The 19,473-nt window shown below is 41.8% G+C and overlaps 1 protein-coding gene across 6 annotated transcripts in view; it reads right to left on the minus strand.

Moving 5' to 3' along the window:
- Positions 1 to 16,454, minus strand: part of AHCTF1 (AT-hook containing transcription factor 1) — a 75,884-nt gene extending 59,430 nt beyond the window's left edge. For 4 of the 6 annotated variants that reach the window (XM_040451882.1, XM_040451883.1, XM_040451884.1 and 1 more), the window contains exons 1-4: positions 16,336 to 16,453; positions 7,370 to 7,494; positions 5,307 to 5,560; positions 770 to 947 (exon numbers count right to left, since the gene is read on the minus strand). In XM_040451882.1, coding sequence (XP_040307816.1) covers positions 770 to 947; positions 5,307 to 5,560; positions 7,370 to 7,487 — 550 coding nt within the window. In that variant the 5' untranslated portion in view covers positions 7,488 to 7,494; positions 16,336 to 16,453. Of the gene's footprint in view, positions 1 to 769; positions 948 to 5,306; positions 5,561 to 7,369; positions 7,495 to 16,335 lie in introns of all 6 variants that reach the window. The other 2 variants (XR_005783650.1, XM_040451885.1) reach the window with 1 other exon arrangement.
- Between the last annotated feature and the right edge of the window lie 3,019 nt (positions 16,455 to 19,473).

A 19,473-nucleotide genomic window follows, 5' to 3' on the forward strand; every position in this document is an offset into this window, starting at 1 on the left:
AATAAAAACATTAGTATTAAAGGAGAAAAATTGTCTCTCCTCACTTTTTAAAAATCTGAGTAGCATTAATTCTATTTTAGGATGTCATTCTGTGAAAGAAAACCTTCAATTACCGTGTTATTTCCTATTATATCACTTTATTTCTGCCTTGGTCTTACTGCAGACATGGAATCAGTGTGCCAAAAACAGTGTGCTAGATCCGACACACTGGATAATTTTACACTGTCTGATAACAATCAAGATTCTATACCTTCAGCCCTCCTCCTGGCGTATACGTAATAACACCTATTGTTCAAGTGTGTATCTAAGGCAAATCTGGATCTCAATCTCTTTCAAGACCTACTTTAGTACCTCACCAATAAACAGAGTAACTCACGCAAAAGTCTCCACAGTGCCCCAAAACACTAATACGATAGGTCCAAGCCGTAAAAGAAACAAAGGTACACAGAAGCTTCTATATAAATATTTTTCACTGTTTAAGAAAAACCGGTCCGTGAGGGGTGCCTGGGTCCGAAGCTTCCAACTTCGGCTCAGGTCCTAATCTCGCGGTTCATGGGTTCGAGCCCTGCGTCGGGTTCTGTGCTGACAGCTCGGAGCCTGGAGCCTGCCTTGTATTCTGTGTCTCCTTCTTTCTCTGCACCTCCCCCGCTGGCACCCTGTCCCTCTCTCTCTCAAAAGTAAATAAACATTAAAAACAAAAAAGAAAAAGGAAAACCGGTCCGTTGCATCAGAATATGCAGGCGCTCAGTCCGAGGTTCCAAATAATTACCTGACGCATCCACTTCATTCTGGCCGCACGAGTCATCCAAACACAAGTCAATGAGGAGGACCCGTCCGACGTCCGTCACCACGGCCGCCACACCGAAGAGCCACCGCAGGCCGGGGTGCAAATGCTGAGTGCTCGCGCTGGCTCCACCGTGGTTAATAACAGGCTCGATGGCAGTTACCTTGGAAGCAGAAAGTGAAAACATACAATGAAACAACAGAAAAATTTGGAGGTTGGAGCAGGTTACTAGCTATAATAGATTTAAACATTTTCTAACAGAGAATTATAAATTTGTATTTGACTTGTGGATCTGAGTAACATAATGAAAACTTCAGGTACGATAGAAATGACACTATCATTTCACCATATAAAATGTGCAGCTGGAATAATAGTTGACGTTTATGAAAACTTACACGCCAGGCCTTGTACTAACTGGTTCATGTAACACTCACGGTAACCCTGGATATTGGATTATACATAAGTGTACCTGTTAAAGATGAAGCACCCCGAAGCCTAGAAAGTTTAACTTGGGTTATTTAAACTCAAACCTAGATTTTTCTCTTTAAAACTATCAACCAGCCACTCCTTCATCATATAGCCTGTTCTCCTGAGGAAGAGTGAAAAGAAATCATTCAAGAAAAATTTACGGGTTTACTCTTTTATTTTTTTTTTCCCAACGTTTATTTATTTTTGGGACAGAGAGAGACAGAGCATGAACGGGGGAGGGGCAGAGAGAGAGGGAGACACAGAATCGGAAACAGGCTCCAGGCTCTGAGCCATCAGCCCAGAGCCCGACGCGGGGCTCGAACTCACGGACCGCGAGATCGTGACCTGGCTGAAGTCGGACGCTCAACCGACTGTGCCACCCAGGTGCCCCTATGGGTTTACTCTTTAAAAATAAAAGTCCTGTTTATGCCTTAAAGCCTGAAGAGGTCTAACCTTTATTTTTATTTATTTTTTTAAACATTTTTTAATGTTTATTTATTCTTGAGAGAGAGAGAAGAGATAGAACATAAGCAGGGGAGGGACAGAGTGAGAGAGGGACACAGAATCTGAAGCAGACTCCAGACTCTGAGCAAGCAGGGCTCGAACGCACGAACCGTGAGATCATGACCTGAGCCGAAGTCAGACACTCGACTGAGCCGCCCAGGTGCCCCTCATGGTCAAATTTTAAACGTCTGTACCTAATAGTCTGTATTTTATTTGCTAGTTCACTTCCTTTCAGTTTCCTATTAATTCACAAAAATTGGGTATGACATATGAAAATTGAGTAGTGATTTCTATTGTAACGCTGATGAATGTCCTAGAAAGAAAAGAGGAAATTTACTATCAATGGGTTATGCATTCATGTCAGAGTAAAAAGTTTGTTTCAGGCTGTAACTTATTATTACAGAAAAAGCCTGGCTGTCTATATTTCATTGGTATACAGAACATTCTACCGAGTTTCTAACTCTGAAAGCTGTGATTTCACGGATTGTCTTTCTGGTCTAACTTCTGGTAGTCATGTCGACAAATACTAAAGCCCAGTCTCTTCAATCCTCTCAGAATGGTCAAGAAATCCAACTCAGTTTGCATTCCTCATACAAATACCATGTGAATTAACTGATAATGGTACCTTAATTAATTTTAAAACGAGACACTTAAAAGCAAACAAATTTAAGAGGGGATACTGTGCCCTGGCCCCAAATCAACTAGTTGCCCAAATTCTTCTGAAGGTATCTATCACTCCCCTCCCAATCTTTCCCTTCTGTATTCCCTCTTCTATGGGACACCAAGCATCCACGCAAGGGAGCCACCAGGAACCTACCCACTGCTTGTTCCTTCTCAAGTGCTCTCATCCAAGTGATCAGCAGGGCCGGTCCGTGTTACCTCCTGAGTGTACTCTACTTCTGTTCCGTCCTCTCCACGTCCACAGTCATTTCCCTGTCCGGTTCCTTATCATCAGCTACCTGAACTACTCCGATCCAACGAGCTTTTGATACTAGAGTTCTGCTTTGCACTTAAAATGACTTCACCAAAGACTTCAGGTGGAGATCACTAACTGCAACACGTCCATTCACTCTCTCAACCCTCACCATTCCTAGACCCCACCTCCTCTGTCCCCTCCTGCAGCCATTCTAAATAAGCCCAGTTCCTAAATGTTCCACATACTAGGACTTTTTACATGCTGGTCTCTTTGCCTAAAATGTCCAACCTCTATAAGCAGAAATCATCCAGGTGTTTCCATGTTCCGTGTGCTTGAGTTTATCAAACAAAATAGTTACTGGATTTAGGCTGTAATCTTATTACCTGTCTTTTCCCACTAGATGACTAGCTTTTTCAACGGCACAGACCAAGTTCTATTTATCTATTTATCTCCAAAATTTAGGACACAGCTTGATTGACAGTAAGCACTCAATAAACTGCTAAATTAATTCTGACTTTAAAATCAACACTGGCAAGTAAGTACATTTAAGATACCAGGCTATGACCACTTCAGACCCCAACACTGCCCACTGAATCAGTTTCCTCAAACTGTGAAAACATACTATTTTGACATTTACCTCCCTTTTAACTTTAAAAATTCTATTCTAGGGGCGCCTGGGTCACTCAGTTAAGGGACTGACTTCGGCTCAGGTCACGATCTCCCTGTCTGTGAGTTCGAGCCCGGCCTCGGGCACTGTGTTGACAGCTCAGAGCCTGGAGCCTGCTTTGGAGTCTGTGTCTCCCTCCCTCTGCCCCTCCCCTGCTCACATTCTGTCAAAAATGAATAAATGTTAAAAAAATTTATTTTTCTTTTTCTTTTAGTATTTATTCGAGACAGAGAGACAGACAGTGCGAGAGTGCGTAAGCAAGGGAGGGGCAGAGAGAGAGAGAGGGAGACCCAGAATCCCAAGCAGGCTCCAGGCTCCGAGCTGTCAGCACAGAGCCCGAGGCAGGGCTCGAACTCACGAACCGTGAGATCATGACCTGAGCCAAAGTCGGACGCTTAACCAATTGGGCCACCCAGGTGCCCCCCCAAAATTTTTTTAAATGAATCCATTATTTAAATATCATTTGACTCTTAAAAAAACAACAAACATTCAACTCTTAAACAACAGTGAAGACATATTTCCCCTACTGCTCCAAGGCTGCAGCCTCAAATTAAAAAGAAAAAACAAACCGAAAAAACACTATAGTAATGAATATTTTAATATAAACTTCCAGTGTCCTCGTAAAACACAAGTGAAGACAAGACACAGATGACCCTCTTCATACAAAAGAGCATCAGAACAACTAGGTCATCCCTATTTTCACTTTGCAATTTTCTAACCAAGTATAAAAAGTTCTATTTGTTACTTGTTATCGAAAGAACTTAACGTTCTTTCTTAAATTTTTTTTTGTAGAGAAATTTATTTTTTATTTAATTTTTATTATTGATATATATATCAATTTTTATATCAATTTTATATCAATTTATATCAATATATATCAATTACATATCAATTTGATATATATATCAATTTTATATATTTATTTATTTAATTTTTATTATTGATAAAAAAGTAAATGAATGACATATTGAGTAGTCAGGGGAAATTTAAAAGAATACCTCAAATGTTGGAATTTATATTATTATAAATGTTTGTATTATTGCGTGAAGTAATTGCATAAATTATTGAATGGCTCCATGATAATCTAGACATCTAGTCCACAGCATTATTACATTTTTTTTTTTTTAAACATTTATTTTTGAGACAGAGAGAGACAGAGCATGAATGGGGGAGGGGCAGAGAGAGAGGGAGACACAGAATCTGAAACAGGCTCCAGGCTCTGAGCTGTCAGCACAGAGCCCGACGTGGGGCTCGAACTCACGGACCGCGAGATCATGACCTGAGCTGAAGTCGGACGCTCAACCGACTGAGCCACCCAGGCGCCCCTAAATTTTTTTTTTAATATTTATTTATTTTTGAGAGAGAGGCAGAACATGAGCAGGAGAAGGGCAGAGCGAGGGAGACAGAATCCAAAGCAGGCTTCACACTCTGAGCTGTCAGCACAGAGCCCGACACGGGGCTCGAACCCACGAACTGTGAGATCATGACCTGAGGCGAAGTCGGACGCCCCACCAACTGAGCCCCCCAGGCGCCCCAAGAACTTAATGTTCTTTCGATAACATACTGCCTTTAACCTCTGTATTTTGAACTTTTAATGAAAAACAACGATTCCACAAAAGTAAATGAATTATAAAAATGTATAGCTCAATGAATTTTCACAAAGCAAACACAAGTGTGTGACCAGCAGGGGCTTAGTTCTGAAAGCAGAATGCTCACGAATCTTAAGCAGTACCTACCCGGGGCGCCTGGGTGGCTGTCGGTTAAGCGTCTGACTTCGGCTCAGGTCATGATCTCACGGTTTGTGGGTTCGAGCCCCGCATCGGGCTCTGTGCTGACAGCTTGGAGCCTGGAGCCTGCTTTGGACTGTGTGTCTCCCCACTCTCTGCCCCTCCTATGATCGTGCTCTGTCTCTCAATAATAAACTAGCGTTAAAAAAAAAATTATTAAAAACAAAAAACAGTACCTACCCTTCCAGGAAGAACAACGGCTTTAACCACTCTGGACACACCGAGGTCATAAAGGCAGAGAACACTCCCTTCCGCTTCCTCTAGTCCGATTAACAACCCGGTTCTCTTCTGCCAGGAGAACTCCTTCATAGCCAGGACGACAGGAGGCTGCTGACTCACTCCATTGAATCGATATGCAGACAACCGCGCTCCTGTGAGAAAGTTTACCACCTCAAGCTGTGGACCACAAGCCAGGCAAGCAAGTGCGTTTCTCCCTAGAAGAAGAAGAAGAAAACAAAAAAAACACTGCTTATTTCGATGTACACCGCATAACTGGATGGAAGTTAGAGGTTTTACACATATGACACGTAGCTCATTATGTGTAACTTGACGCATTATCTCTAAAGTGAAATCTAACCATTTATGGAACACAGTGGTCCAAAGATTAGTAAAATATATTAGACAACTATTATCTCAACAATAAAGTAAACATTTGGGTAAAGGCACCATGCTATATGCTAAAACAGACCATCTCATTTAGTCCTTGTCACACCCCAATACAGAGAAAAAGCAACTGAACTTTCACACGGTTAACTAACCTGTCCCCAGCCAGATGGCTACAAATACCGCGGCCAGAAGTGGATCACAAGCCTAACTCCACAGCTCACGCTTTCAATACGTTATACCTCAAGAGTTAAACGAGGCGCTCCGAGGCTCATAAAACGTAACCCACGAGTCTATCCCCGAAGAGTTCAAAATCTAACTGAGAAGACAAGACATAACTAGTATAACAACACGAAATGCCAGAAGCCCTTCCGAACCCCTCACCAGCCACGTTTGGATCTTATCATGTACACGGTGTAAAGTAATAGGAGCTTTTTAACGTATCTGATTTCTGTTTTCAAATGTTACCCTCGCTGCTAAGCAGAAAAGGGACAAGAAGGAGCACAGGACACAGGTGCGGAGACGACACCCTATGCCTGGTCGGCGACCGTGAATGAAGAAAAACGGACTGACTAGAGATTCATCTTAGAGACAGGACTAAAAGGCTGTGCTTGCTGATGAAGACATGGGGAGGAAGTAAAACAAGAATCGAGAACAGACTCGAATTTTCCCTTGAGCAGCTGGGTCAATGGTAACTTTTAAATCTGTGAGGTCTACCACGCATCCAAGTACACAGCTGGATAAACCAGGTTACAGCTACGGGAGCCTCCACGGCTTAAGGAAAGAGCGTGGCACAATGGGGACCCAGAACACATGGATTCAGAGATAAATTTCACCACTTGCTATCTGCACAACTGGGAGCAGGTGACTTAACCTATTGGATTCTTAGTTGCACAGAAGAGTGTCTACTTAGAAGAGTCTAATACCTCAGTTGAAGTTGTTACAGTGCCTGGCGCGACAGTAAGTACCATCACTACTGTCAATATTCAAGAGGGTAGCACTGTAAATAGCCACGTGACCCATATGTTTTACTGTCTACCCGCCAGGATGGATGGCTGTGAAATTCATTTTCAGAAAAGGCGCCTGCAGCATCTTTCACTAGACTGAAATCCACAATTTGATGGCTACTCTGGTATGGTTTTCTGCTCTATTATATGACCAAAACTATCTATTAAGATCTTATTCAAGTTAACAGAATTAATAAGTAAGACTTTCTGGGTATTACTCGGGGCCCTACAATCAGATTTTTCTACTCATAAGACTATTCAGATTCTAATCCAAATTCATCACCAACAAAACTTACTGATTATAAAGAAATAACAGCTGTGTATTATTTCTGCCTTCTAAATATGAACAGTCAATATCAAACATTCAATACTAAAAGATATAGTATATACGTAGTGTAGAGATAAAAAACGCACAGCATTTTTAATAAGGAAAAACCCACCCAAGGTTCACCGGAAATGTGTTCTCGAGTACTCGGGTGTTACTACACATGCAGCTGTAGCTGCTAGATGTTTATGCAAGACGACTACAACTGGGTTTCGCGGTTTTCTCCACGTTAAAGGAAATTACAATACGTGCTTATTATTCTCTTACAAATCAATCACATCAGTAAATTTTCAGTAACGTTATTTTACCTGGAGTGAGCTTGCCATGAAGCACACATTCTGACGTCACTCCATCTTCCGCAAAGGCTTGCACGGTCACCTCTGGCAAGCGCAGGAGAGCCGTCACCTGTGCTGTTAGGCCGCGCATGCTTTCACTGTAAGTATTTGTAAAAGATAACATTATATTCGTACTACAATATGCCTAAGCCAGAAGAAAAAAACAAACAGCCACCACACGAGAGTAAATAAACTAAAACTAAAATCTGATCATAAAACACATTTTATGTGCTTCTGGGTCTGAGGTACTCCCTCCTAATAAAATGTTTCCCAGCGGCTTTAGGAGTAAAGATTTATTAAGCCAGATGGCCTAAGGATATACATGATTCCCCAGACTGTTTGAAGCCTGGTTCTGTGCAATTAATCTTACTGCCTGACTTATTCTGAAAAAACACTTCACACACAAACAGGAAAAACTGATGTATTTTACAAAAACTACTGCTATAGGAAAGGGGGAGAAAGTCCACAAAAAGAGTCCAAATACACAATAATCTCAGGGATTGAGTTTGGGACAGATCTTTAACTGGATAGAAAAAAAACTGAAAATTATCTTTCACTTCCAACGTATAGAAGATTAGATTCCTGGAATGACCCTTCTATTGTCAACGACCAAAAATAATGGTTAAAATACCACTTGTGGTTGAATGAAATCGGCAACGTCAAACACGAAGAGACAGCAGGAATTTTGGAAATTAGCTACCAAATCCACTGCCGGTGACTGTGATCTTCTTCTGAGACTCTTGAGATCCACGGAGGCAGAAGGTAAAGCCAAGGGCTGGCAGAGCCAAGGCAAGCTAAGAAGAGCCCCCACACTGAACTCCATAGGCTGTATCATCGGCACCAAGGCCAGCGAGAAAAGCACCCAGTGTGCAAGACGGGAGCAATAATGCTGCCCATTTTGACCATGACTGTGAGTCTCTATTCAGAAAATTTCCCTTCACACAAATTGGCGGCCAGAATTCAAGCTACGTTATCTGAAAACACCCAGGGAAGGATTTCTTATAAATTTTTCTCGGGTTGGTAATGCTCCACACAATCCACAGAAACCACCAAACAGTCTCCAGCATCTCAAAGAGTTCTCAAAGACGAAATTCCAAGAAAATGAGCTCACAGTCAAATAACAAACTGTAACAAGGATACCATGATCAACAGCCAGCAGAATCAGCTTCAGATGTTGAAAACGAGCAGAGAACAGAAATTACGTTTAATAGGTTTAAAGAAATCAAAGTTCTAGCTTGCTGAGGAAGAAACTTCACAAAAATAACGAAAAGTGGTCAAGCGGATTTGACAAAAATTAGAGAACTTATGGAATAAAAAATTAAGTAAAACTGAGAACTCAACGGAGAAAAAACCTCAATGGAGTTATAAGAACTGCGGCATACGCAACAAGATGGAAAAACGCCAGAGTACGACACTAAACAATAAAAGGAGAAAATACACGCAGAATGATTACATTTACATAGAGTTAAAAAGGCTGTGAAACTAAGCAAAATAATACCTAAGAATACAAACATGTATAGCAAAACTATGGAAAAAAACAAGGAAACCATAAACACAAAAAATCAACAGTAGTTTAAGAGGGAAAGGGACGGGAACGCAAGGACTCCAAAGTAATGTTCTTTCTCTAAAACCCCATGGTGAGCAGACACGTATTCACTGCACCAAGATTCTTTGTAACTTACAAATATTCTTTTTCATATCCACTCAGCAAATAGTCCTTTTGTACCTAAAGTCAACGAAAACCAAATAAAAAAATAAGTAACATGGCATACTAGAAATTGAGAAAGAGAGCCCCAAAACTCTTGCAGAACCTAAGACAGAAAAAAAGAAATGAGCAGTTGGAAGTTATAGCCAAGACGGGCACCTGGCTGGCTCAGTCGGTGAAGCATCCAACTCCTGATCTTGGGACTGGGAGTTTGAGCCCCCAATTGGGTATAGAGATTACTTAAAAATAAAGTCTTAAAAAGTTAGAGACAAGAGAGGGAGAAGGGCCAACATATGTTTATTCCAAATCCCTCAGAATATAACATTAAATGATAAGGTAGAAGCAATATTCTGAAAGATACTTCCCAGACTTGGACACACCAATTCTTTGGAATCAGGAGGACCAGTGAATCCTATAGAGAATAAATAGAAAGAAATGACTTTTCAACAACAGTGAAAGCCAGAAGTCTGGAATATCTTCAAAATTCTAAGCAAAAATAGCTGTCAACATATAATTATAGATCACTGAAGTTATCATTAGATACGAAACACGTTTTTAGAAAAACAGAGTTCACCACAAATAAACTCTCCCTTAACGAGAGTTTGAAAAGATTATCTGTAGAAGGCTTCAGGTCGAATGGCGATCCGATAAAAGATCTGAGATGCAAAGAGATGCAGATATCTGCAGTGGGTTCCCTGAATCTTTATATGATCAGCGTAAGCATGTAAGGAAACCACCAGAGGCCAAGGAATGGATCACTGGAAAAACAGAAGGGAAACTGTCCCTAAAGCTTACAGAAGGCCAGGAATAGCTCCAGAATGGAAAAGCCTTATAATATATGAGGACTGAGTAGAGTACTTGGAATGGTGATGATTGCTTCAGTGGGGGTGGGGGTGGGGGGTAAAATTAGCCCTTGTCTAATACACATTCTGGTCCTGTATAAACAAAAGCAAGCCTCAAAAGAATCAAACTGTTTCCAAATAACTAAGCCGCACCCTAGAACAAGGAAGCCTCAAGAATATATAAAGGAATGCAAAAAAATATTCAGTACTCAAGAAAGTGAAATTCACAGTATCTGGCATCCAGTCAAAAACTGTCAGGCATGCAAAAGAAGTGGGAAAATATGACCTATAGTAAGGCGGGGGGGGGGGGGGCCACCCTAACCAATAGAAACAGACCAGGAAATGACACAGAAGTTGGAATTACATGAGGACTCGAAATCAGTTATTTTAGCTATAATCCCCATGTCCAAGAAGACAGAGGAAAGCATAAGCACATCAAGGAAAGACTCAGACTCAGAAGATATTTAAAAAGACTAAGTCAAACTTCTAGAGATGAGAAATATGCTGAAAGAGATTCATAGACACAGAAAGTATTACTGAACGTAAACATCCACAATAGAAATGATCTAAAATGAAGCACCAAGAGAAAAAAGGCTGGGGCACAAAGGGCAAGAACAGAGCATCAGTGGGCTGTGGGACAACATTAAGTACCCTAATATATGCAAAAGCAATCTCCAGAAAGAGAGAATAGGCATATTTCAAAACTATTGGCCAACATTTTCCAAATTTGATGAAAACTATAAACCTACCATCAAAAAGGTCGCTAAACCTCAAGCACCAGAAACACGAAGAAACTCTCCCCCCCCCATACATCCTCATCAAGGGACAAAATCTTACAAGTGTCACACCGCAAAGAGGAAAAAGGTAATAATGACAGGAGACTTCTTGTGGAAAATGATGCAAGCCAGAAGACAATGGAACAATAACTGAAAGAAAACAATGGAACTGAAAAAAAAAGCTGTCAGGCTAGAATTCTACATCCAGTGAAAACATCACTTAAATACAGAAAACAAAATGAGGGTTGATGGGGGTGGGAGGGGAAGGGTGATGGGCATTAAGGAAGGCACTTGTTGAGATGAGCACTGGGTGTTATATGCAAGTGATGAATCACCGGCATCTATTCCTGAAGCCAAGACTACACTGTATGTCAGCTAACTTGAAAATACATTTTTTTAAAAAAAGGTAAAATAAAGTAGATCTGCACTACAAGGAATGTTAAAGAAATTCCTTCAGGACGAAAGAAAATGATACCAAATGGAAATCTAGATCTACACAAAAGAATACAGACCACCAAAAACTGGCAATTATCTTAGAAGACAATTATCTATTTGAAGCAAAAATGACAGTAACATATGTAATTGATAACATATTTACAAGTTAAATGACAATAACACAAGGCTTTGAGAGGAGAAATGGAAGCACAGTTACAAAGTTCTCATACTGTATGTTAAATGCTCTAATGCTGTTTGAAGGTAGACGGCAATAATTTAAAGATGTACACAGTAAACCCTTGAACAACCACTGAACACACACACGCACTGAACTATATCGCTAATTTACCAATGAAAGAGATAAAATATCACCATCAAAACTTAATCCAACAGATGGCACAAAAAGAGGGAAAATGAAAGAACAGATGGGCCAAAAAAAAAATTGGAAGATAGTAGATTTAAACCTAACCATGTTACATCCACATTAATGAAATGACTTTAACGATCCAATTAAAAAGCAGACTGTCAGATTGGATTTTTTTTTTAAAAGCAAGAGTTTAAGTAAAAAGGCTAGCTAGGTTGAAAGTAAAAATGGAAGCTAGATCATGCTAACACTGATTAAAAAAAAGAAAAAGGGTAGAACAGCCATATGAATATCAAAGTAGAATTCAGAGCAAAGAATATTACCTGGGATAAAAAGGTTCATTTCATTATGATAAAGTGCTTAACTCACCAAGTGAACATTAACAATCCTGAACATTTATATTGAATAATAGAGCTTCAAAATAAATAAGGCAAAAACTAGGAGCTGAAAGGAGAAACATAAAAACCCACAGCTGTAATTAGAGATTTCATCACGTCTCTCTCCACAAGTGATAGAACAACTAAACAGAAGAGCAGTAAGGACACAAAAGACCTAAACACATCTGGCCAACCTGATTGATTTTTATAGATGATTCTACCCAAGAACAAAAGACTACACACTCTTTTCAAACGCACACAAATGACTTACCAAGATAGACTATATCCTGAGCCATAAAATCTCAAATTTAAAAGGATTCAAATCATACAAAGCCTTTCCTCTGCTCACAAGGAAACTAAAAAGCAGTAAAACATCTGGAAAATTTACAAATATCTGGATACTAAATAACACACTTCTAAATGAGCCATGGATCAAAGAGATCAAAAGGGAAATGAAAGTACTTTGAACTGAATGAAAATGAAAACATGACGTATCAAAATTTGTGTGATGCAGTATAAAGCAGTACTTAGAGGGAAAGTGATAGCACCAAACCTCTGTAAGATCTCAGATCAGTAACCTAAGCTTCCACCTTTAGAAACCAGACAAATTAAATCCAGCATCAGCAGAAGGAATAAAAGAGTTGAATTTAATGAAACAGAAAAATCATAATAATAAAAAGAAAAGTGAAATCAAAAGCTGGTTGCTAAGAATTAAAACAAAACAAAACAAAACAAACAAAAAACTACCAACATAAAGAAATAGATTAACAAAAGTGAGAGACCAGAGACAGAACTATTTCACTTATGACAAAAATAAATTTTTTTCTTTATCTCATTGTGCAAATTTAACTGTGTTATGTCTTGTTGTTGACCTGCTTTTGTTGATCTTATTGGGAGTTCTCTGTGCCTCCCCTGGATTTGGATAGATTTCCTTCTCCAGATTACTTAAGTTTTCAGCAATGATTTCTTCAAATAAACCTTTGCCCCCTTTTCCCTGTATTCTTCTGAGACTTCTATGATACGAATGTTATTATACTTTATGGAGTCACTGAGTTCCCTAAGTCTACATTCGTGATCCAATATTTTTTCTTTCCCTCTTCTTTTCAGCTTACTTTCCATAATTGTATCTTCTGTATCACCGATCCATTCTTCATCTTCTTCCATCACATCCAATTGGTTTCACATCTTTGTTACAGTATTTTTTATTTCAGCCTGACTAGTTTTTACACCTTTTATCTCTGGGGTAAGGGACTCCCTGGTGTCTCCTATGCTTTTCTCAAGCCCAGCTAGTATCCTTGAGATTGTTTTAAATTCTGGATCAGGCATATTACTTGTATCTGTTTCGATCAGATCCCTGGCCATGACCTTTTCTTGCTTTCTTTTGAGATGAATTCCTCCATCTTGACATTTTGTCTTAGGGCTCTGTCTTCTTCTCTGTGTTAGGAAAGCCTAACACACCGCTCCTTAGAGTAATGCCTATCCTAAGAAGAGGTCATATACTATCTAAGGCCTGGCGCTTCAGGAAGCGTCTCTGGTGTATGCTGTGTGCACTCCGCTGCTGTGTTTTGGCTGCTCTTTCTCTCAAATCAGTCCTCTGCAGAATTTCTCCTCGCCTGAGTGGGGAGTGTTTGGACCTTGGCCACAGTGTGGTGAGTTTCAACTAGGGTCCACTCTGGTCTGCCTGCGAGAAGAGACCTGATGCTGTTGCCACTAGAGCTGAAGCTTTGTAACACTCTTGTCAGTAGACGTGGCACATGGGGGTGGAGCGTGAGGGGGTGAGGGGGTGGGGGTGGTGAGGTTGTGCTGGTCTTCACGGGGAGAGGCCTGCCACGCCGGTTCTCAGGCACACTCGCAGTCCGGCTTTTCTGTAAAAGTACTTCTCCCAAATTGATCTGTGATGTTCTCTCTGCTGGGCCCAGTCACAAGTGCATAATGCAGACAGATTTCTGTAAAGGTACATCCAGGGTGCAGCCATACTTCTCCAAAGCTCTGACACTTTTGCTCTAACCAAATGTCTTTCAACTCAGGCTGGTAACAAGACAGCCTACAGCCACTTCAACACCATACATCCAAGCACACCCAACAGGTGCTCCTTTACAGCAATCCCAAATACACTGTAGATCTGTCCTACGGCCCAGAAATTTCCACAAAAGGTTAACAGTATAACAATGTTAGGTTAGTGCTATCCTTAGAAACTTAGAAATTAAATGTGAAGACTCTAGAACTTTGAATTCTTGAAGGTGCTAACTTCTTTAGTGATCCTATTTAACCCCCCACACTCAAGGGATAATCAGTTTATTGATTCTGAATCTATTCCTTAATTCATTCAACCAAGACTAAATGCTTACCATATGCTAAAATGCACAAAAATGAAATGCTGAAATCCTAGCTTCCTCCTAAGTCTTTTTTTATCTTCATCTCACCATGTCCCCTCTTTATTCAATTGTTTCTCAGGATTAAGGTAACAATTAAAATCCACTTCTTGGTCCTGCAAGTTAATTACACTTAGCTTCTACCTACCTACAGGAATTTAAGCCTTTAGTCCGGAATTAGAGCAGGGTTCTCAAACTCCCACCCTACACTGATGCCTATGTCAAGAGTAAAAAGAATTTCTCAAAGCTCTCAAGGTGCTTCTCAAGGAGAAGTAGCAAGGTGAACGATAATCACAGGCTCCATGCAGAGTACCAGAAAAGGCAGGAACTTTGAATTAGAATGGCTTTAAGTCCAAGTTCTACCACTCACTGGTGCATGCAATGCTGCACTTCTATACGGTCTTCATGTCACACCCAAGCTTCTAGAAAAGGTGAATACTTCTCTCTCCAACTCTTAGCTTATCATAGTGCCCGACGTGAAGGAGTTCGAAAAGGTGTTCAGTGAATGAAAGAGAAAGTTGTTCAAATTTACAAGTTAGCCTTTGAATCTACAGGGAAAAACTGGTTTCAAGCAAGCCCTTTCGAATCCCAAATTTACAGTGTGAACTTTAACATTTTAAGCACAGTGAAGAGAACTTCTAAAAATTATACGATTAGAAAGAACATCCCATATAGACACGCATGTTCACAAATACACATTCAGCCGCCAAGCTCAGTATCGTACAAGATTAAGTAGAATCCCGGCCTTCGTGACATGCCAGCACTGGCAGCCTCTGAAAGGGAATTTTGAAAGTTTAAATACCTTCTCAAGGGCCAGGTAGGCAGAGCATGACGTGGTGCTGGCTGCCAATGAGCTAAAGATATTGTTCATCTTCTTGATAAAGCACAGATGGGCTGTGTCACTCCCTTCTCCAAACCCTCCAATGATTCCCTACTACGTATACAAAAACCAAAAGCCTCAAGGCTCCTGGATGGCTCAGGCGGCTGAGCGTCAGACTTCGGCTCAGGTCATGACCTCACAGTTCGTGAGTTTGAGCCCCGCGTCCAGCTCTGTGCTGACAGCTTGGAGCCTGGAGCCTGCTTCGCATTCTGTGTCTCCCTCTCTCTCTGCTTCTCCCCTACTCACACTCTGTCTCTCAAAAATAAATAAAGATTAAAAAAAAATTTTTTTTTAATAAAAAAAAAAAAAAACGACAGCCTCAGCCTCAGGCAATGAAAGTCCTCTACAACCTGGCAGTCCCAGACTATCTTTAGTGTTGCCTCCCCAAACCATCATCAGTTTGCTACAGCCTTGTACTTTCCCTCTTTTATGCTGTACCCTTTCCATCTCCATCTGCCAAGACCCTGTCCACCACTCAAACGCTAAATTCCCAGCGTGGTCTGAATAGACCCATCCTTTCCCACTTAATCGAATCTCTGAGCTTGCTCCTTTCCACCTTTAGGTAAGCAATCATAAATATTATTTTTGAAATTCATTACTTATGTTTGCCGGTCTTCCCCATTATCATATGAATTCCTACAAGCCAAAAGCATATCTTGTTCCTGTGAATTCCAGACAGTCACAATGCCTTGCAACTAACAGATCTAAAACACGGTGAGTTAGGACAGCCAGATACTAGCAGGGAACAGAAATAGACATGTTGAACAATAAAATCAACTTTTAAAAACTCAATATTCTGAAAAAACAACAGGAAAACAACCCAATTAGAAAAATGGCCAGAGGCGCCTGTGGCTCAGTTAAGCGTCTGACTTCAGCTCAGGTCCTGATCTCAGTTTGTGAGTTCGAGCCCCGCAGAGCTCTGTGCTGCCAGCTCAGAGCCTGGAGCCTGTTCAGATTATGTGTCTCCCTCTCTCTACCCCTCCCCTGCTCGCCTGTGCGCGCTCACCCGCTCTCTCTCAAAAATAAATAAACCTTACAAAAAGAAAGATTTTTTTAAAAAGGCCAAAGACTTTACCAGACACTTCACTAATGAAGATACGTGGATAGCAAATAAACACATGAAAAGAAGCTCCATAGCATATGTCATCAGAGAAATGCGTATTGAAACAATGAGATACCACCGCACACCTTTTAGAACGGCCCAAATCCGGAACACTGACACCACCAAATGCTGGTGAGGGTGTGGAGCAACGGGAACTCTCCTTCACCGCTGGTGGAAACGGCCACTCTGGAAGATAATTTGGCAGTTTCTTTCAGAACTAAACATATTCTTACCATACGATCCAGCCATCATACTTCTTGGTATTTACTCAAAGGAGGTGAAAACTTATGTCCACACAAGAGACGACACAAAAGGTGTTAAAACAGCTTTCCTCACAGGTATGAGGACTAAGGACTAAGGTGTCCTTTTGAGTGTCCTTCAGAATGAAGGAAGGGTTGACTAAATGGTGGAACATCTAGACAATGGAATTTGTTCAGTGCTAAAAAGAAATGAGCACGGCGCCTTGCTGGCTCGGTTAGTAGAGCATGCAACTCTTGATCTCAGGGTCCTGAGCTGGGAGCCCTGCACTGGGCACAGAGATTACTTAAAAATCAAACAAATAAAACTTGGAAAAAGAAATGAGCTACCAAGCCATGAAAGGACATGGAGGAAACTCAAATGAATTCTTACTAAGTGAAAAAAGGCAGCCTGAAAGGGCTCATACTGCACTGCATGATTCCAACTACATGACAATTCTGGAAAAAGCAAAACTATGGAGACGGTGTAAAAAAAAAAAAAAAAAAAAAAAGCAGTGGTCGCCAGGGGTTAGCAGTGAGCGAAGGAGGACGAGGCAGAGCACACAGAATTTCTAGAACAGTAAAAACTACTCTGAATGGGGGCGCCTGGGTGGCGCAGTCGGTTAAGCGTCCGACTTCAGCCAGGTCACGATCTCGCGGTCCATGAGTTCGAGCCCCGCGTCAGGCTCTGGGCTGATGGCTCGGAGCCTGGAGCCTGGAGCCTGTTTCCGATTCTGTGTCTCCCCCTCTCTCTGCCCCTCCCCCGTTCATGCTCTGTCTCTCTCTGTCCCAAAAATAAAAAAATAAAAAATAAATAAAAAAACGTTGAAAAAAAAAACAAAACTACTTAGCATGGTGGATCTATGTCATTATACATCTGTCCCAAACCCACAGAACACACACCACCAAGAGTGAACCCTAATACAAACAATGGACTTGGGTGACAATGACGTGTCTATGTGGGTTCATCAACGGTAACAAGTGTTCTACGCTAGCGGGGGATGTTGCTAATGGGGGAAAGTGTACCGGAACTCCCTGTACCTACCACTCACTTCTGCTGTGAGCAGAACGGCTCTAAAAAATAAAGTCTATTAAAAAGAAAAAGCTCACGGGGCACCTGCGTGGGTCAGTCGGTTAAGCGTCCAGCTCTTGGTTTCGGCTCAGGTCATGATCTCATGGTTTTGTGTGTTTGAGCCCTGCACTCTCAGCGCTGAGCCCGCTTGGGATTCTCTGCCTCCCTCTCTGCCCCTCCCCCACCTGCGCTGTCTCTGTCTCTCTCAAAATAAAAATAAACTTAAAAAAAAAAAAAAAAGACTTTAAAAAGAAAAGGCTCAATATTGGGTTCCAGTACTGGATCCAACTTATTTTTAAGTATTTTTAAACACATGTTGTCTCCACATTAAGAAGCAAAACAAAATTCACAAAATTACTAGGAAAGATTTTATTAGCAACAGAATACCACAAATCAGTTCTGTAGAAAACATACATATGCTCGAAAGCAGCTGAATTCCACCAAATAATTCAATAATTCTAGTATAACATATACTGAACAAACATCTACAGAACATTTTGTATGCATTTTTACTTTTTTTTGGCTCTTTTCAGTAAAGACTAAGAATTATGATGCACATAGAAGCTGCCAGCGGACTCTGGAATCCCCAGCCTTGTAGTGGCTGCTCTTTCAAAGTTAACTCAAACATTTTTGAAGTTCCAAGCACTTTTAAAAAGTTGGGCTGGGAAGGGAATGCAAGGGCAGAGAGATGACCCGCTTCCTGACCTCAAAGAGTCGCGTTCTAGGAGACACATAATCAAGGGCAGAATATGAGACACAAATAAATGCTACAAGAGAAGATAAATGATGTGGGAGAAGGAGAAATGAAAAAGTCACTAGAAAAGATGGCATTTAAGCTGAGGAAGGTGTGAAATTTGAGAAGCTGAAAGAAAGCAGGTGCCGCGCCCAAGGCTCCAAGCAAAAGAGCAAGAAGTACATTTCCAAGAAACTGGGCCCAGCAGTGGGGGAGCTTTCTGGAAGAGCTGAAGCACAGTTGAGTCTGGACAGAACAGACGTAGACTCTAGAGACCGCTGACCTAACCTGGGGAAGTCAGTCTTCCTTCTCAAGAAAAACGAGGAGTCCCTGAACATCTTCATGGTCAGAAGACAATGTTTATTTCCTCTTTAATCAAGAAGAGGAGTCTATCCCCCAAGAACAATATTTTTTAAGTGTATTTTAATTATTGCTGTCTTGCGACCTGGGAACACCTCGGTAGTAGGTTGTGGGGGAAAAAAGGGGGTCAAAAATTACAGGATGGAGAGAACGCAGACTTCTCCGGTGGCGTTTAACGCACTTAGAGCATCCCGCGGGCATTAACTTGAGCTGGGCTTGACATCCCCCGGTCGCTGACCCAGACAGTCAAAGCTCACGAGAGCTTCTTAAAATCTGCTGGTTCTTTAGGATATTTTGAGAATCAACTGAAGTTCAGAGTTTCCGAGAGACCTGGGTTTTATCCTAAAGGACCCGGGTTCCTCCAAACACTTCTCAAACTGCCAATTTGAAAAAAGGTTAACAGCGAGCATGGACCCCGCTGGCGCTGAGCACAAACACCGCCGCCCCCACCGCCCCGCAGAAGTCAACTAGTAACAAAGTGACGGTCCTCAGGTGGGCAGGGGGGACACGGAAGGCAGATTACCAGCCGCTCCAAGACGTCCTGCGGTTCCACGCCGCACTTTTCCACTCCCCGCGCCCCCACTCACCCGAGCCAGGCCCAGGAGCATGTGGAGCGCACGCCGGCGCAGGAGCGGCCCCACGGCCCCGCAGGCCCGGCCGGGGACAGGCCGGCCAAGGTCTCCACCGCCCCGGAGAACGGCGCGGGCGGGACGCCGGCGGGGAAGTCGTGGGGGGTGGACCCCGCAACGCCTCTCCGCCGCCATGTGCTGCCGCTCTGCCGGGAGGTGGTTATGTAACCCGCTGCCGGAGGGCCCCCCCCCCC

The sequence above is a fragment of the Herpailurus yagouaroundi genome, unplaced genomic scaffold (genome assembly GCF_014898765.1).
Source record: "Herpailurus yagouaroundi ecotype Mexico unplaced genomic scaffold, PumYag 205, whole genome shotgun sequence".
Classification (NCBI taxonomy): domain Eukaryota; kingdom Metazoa; phylum Chordata; class Mammalia; order Carnivora; family Felidae; genus Herpailurus; species Herpailurus yagouaroundi.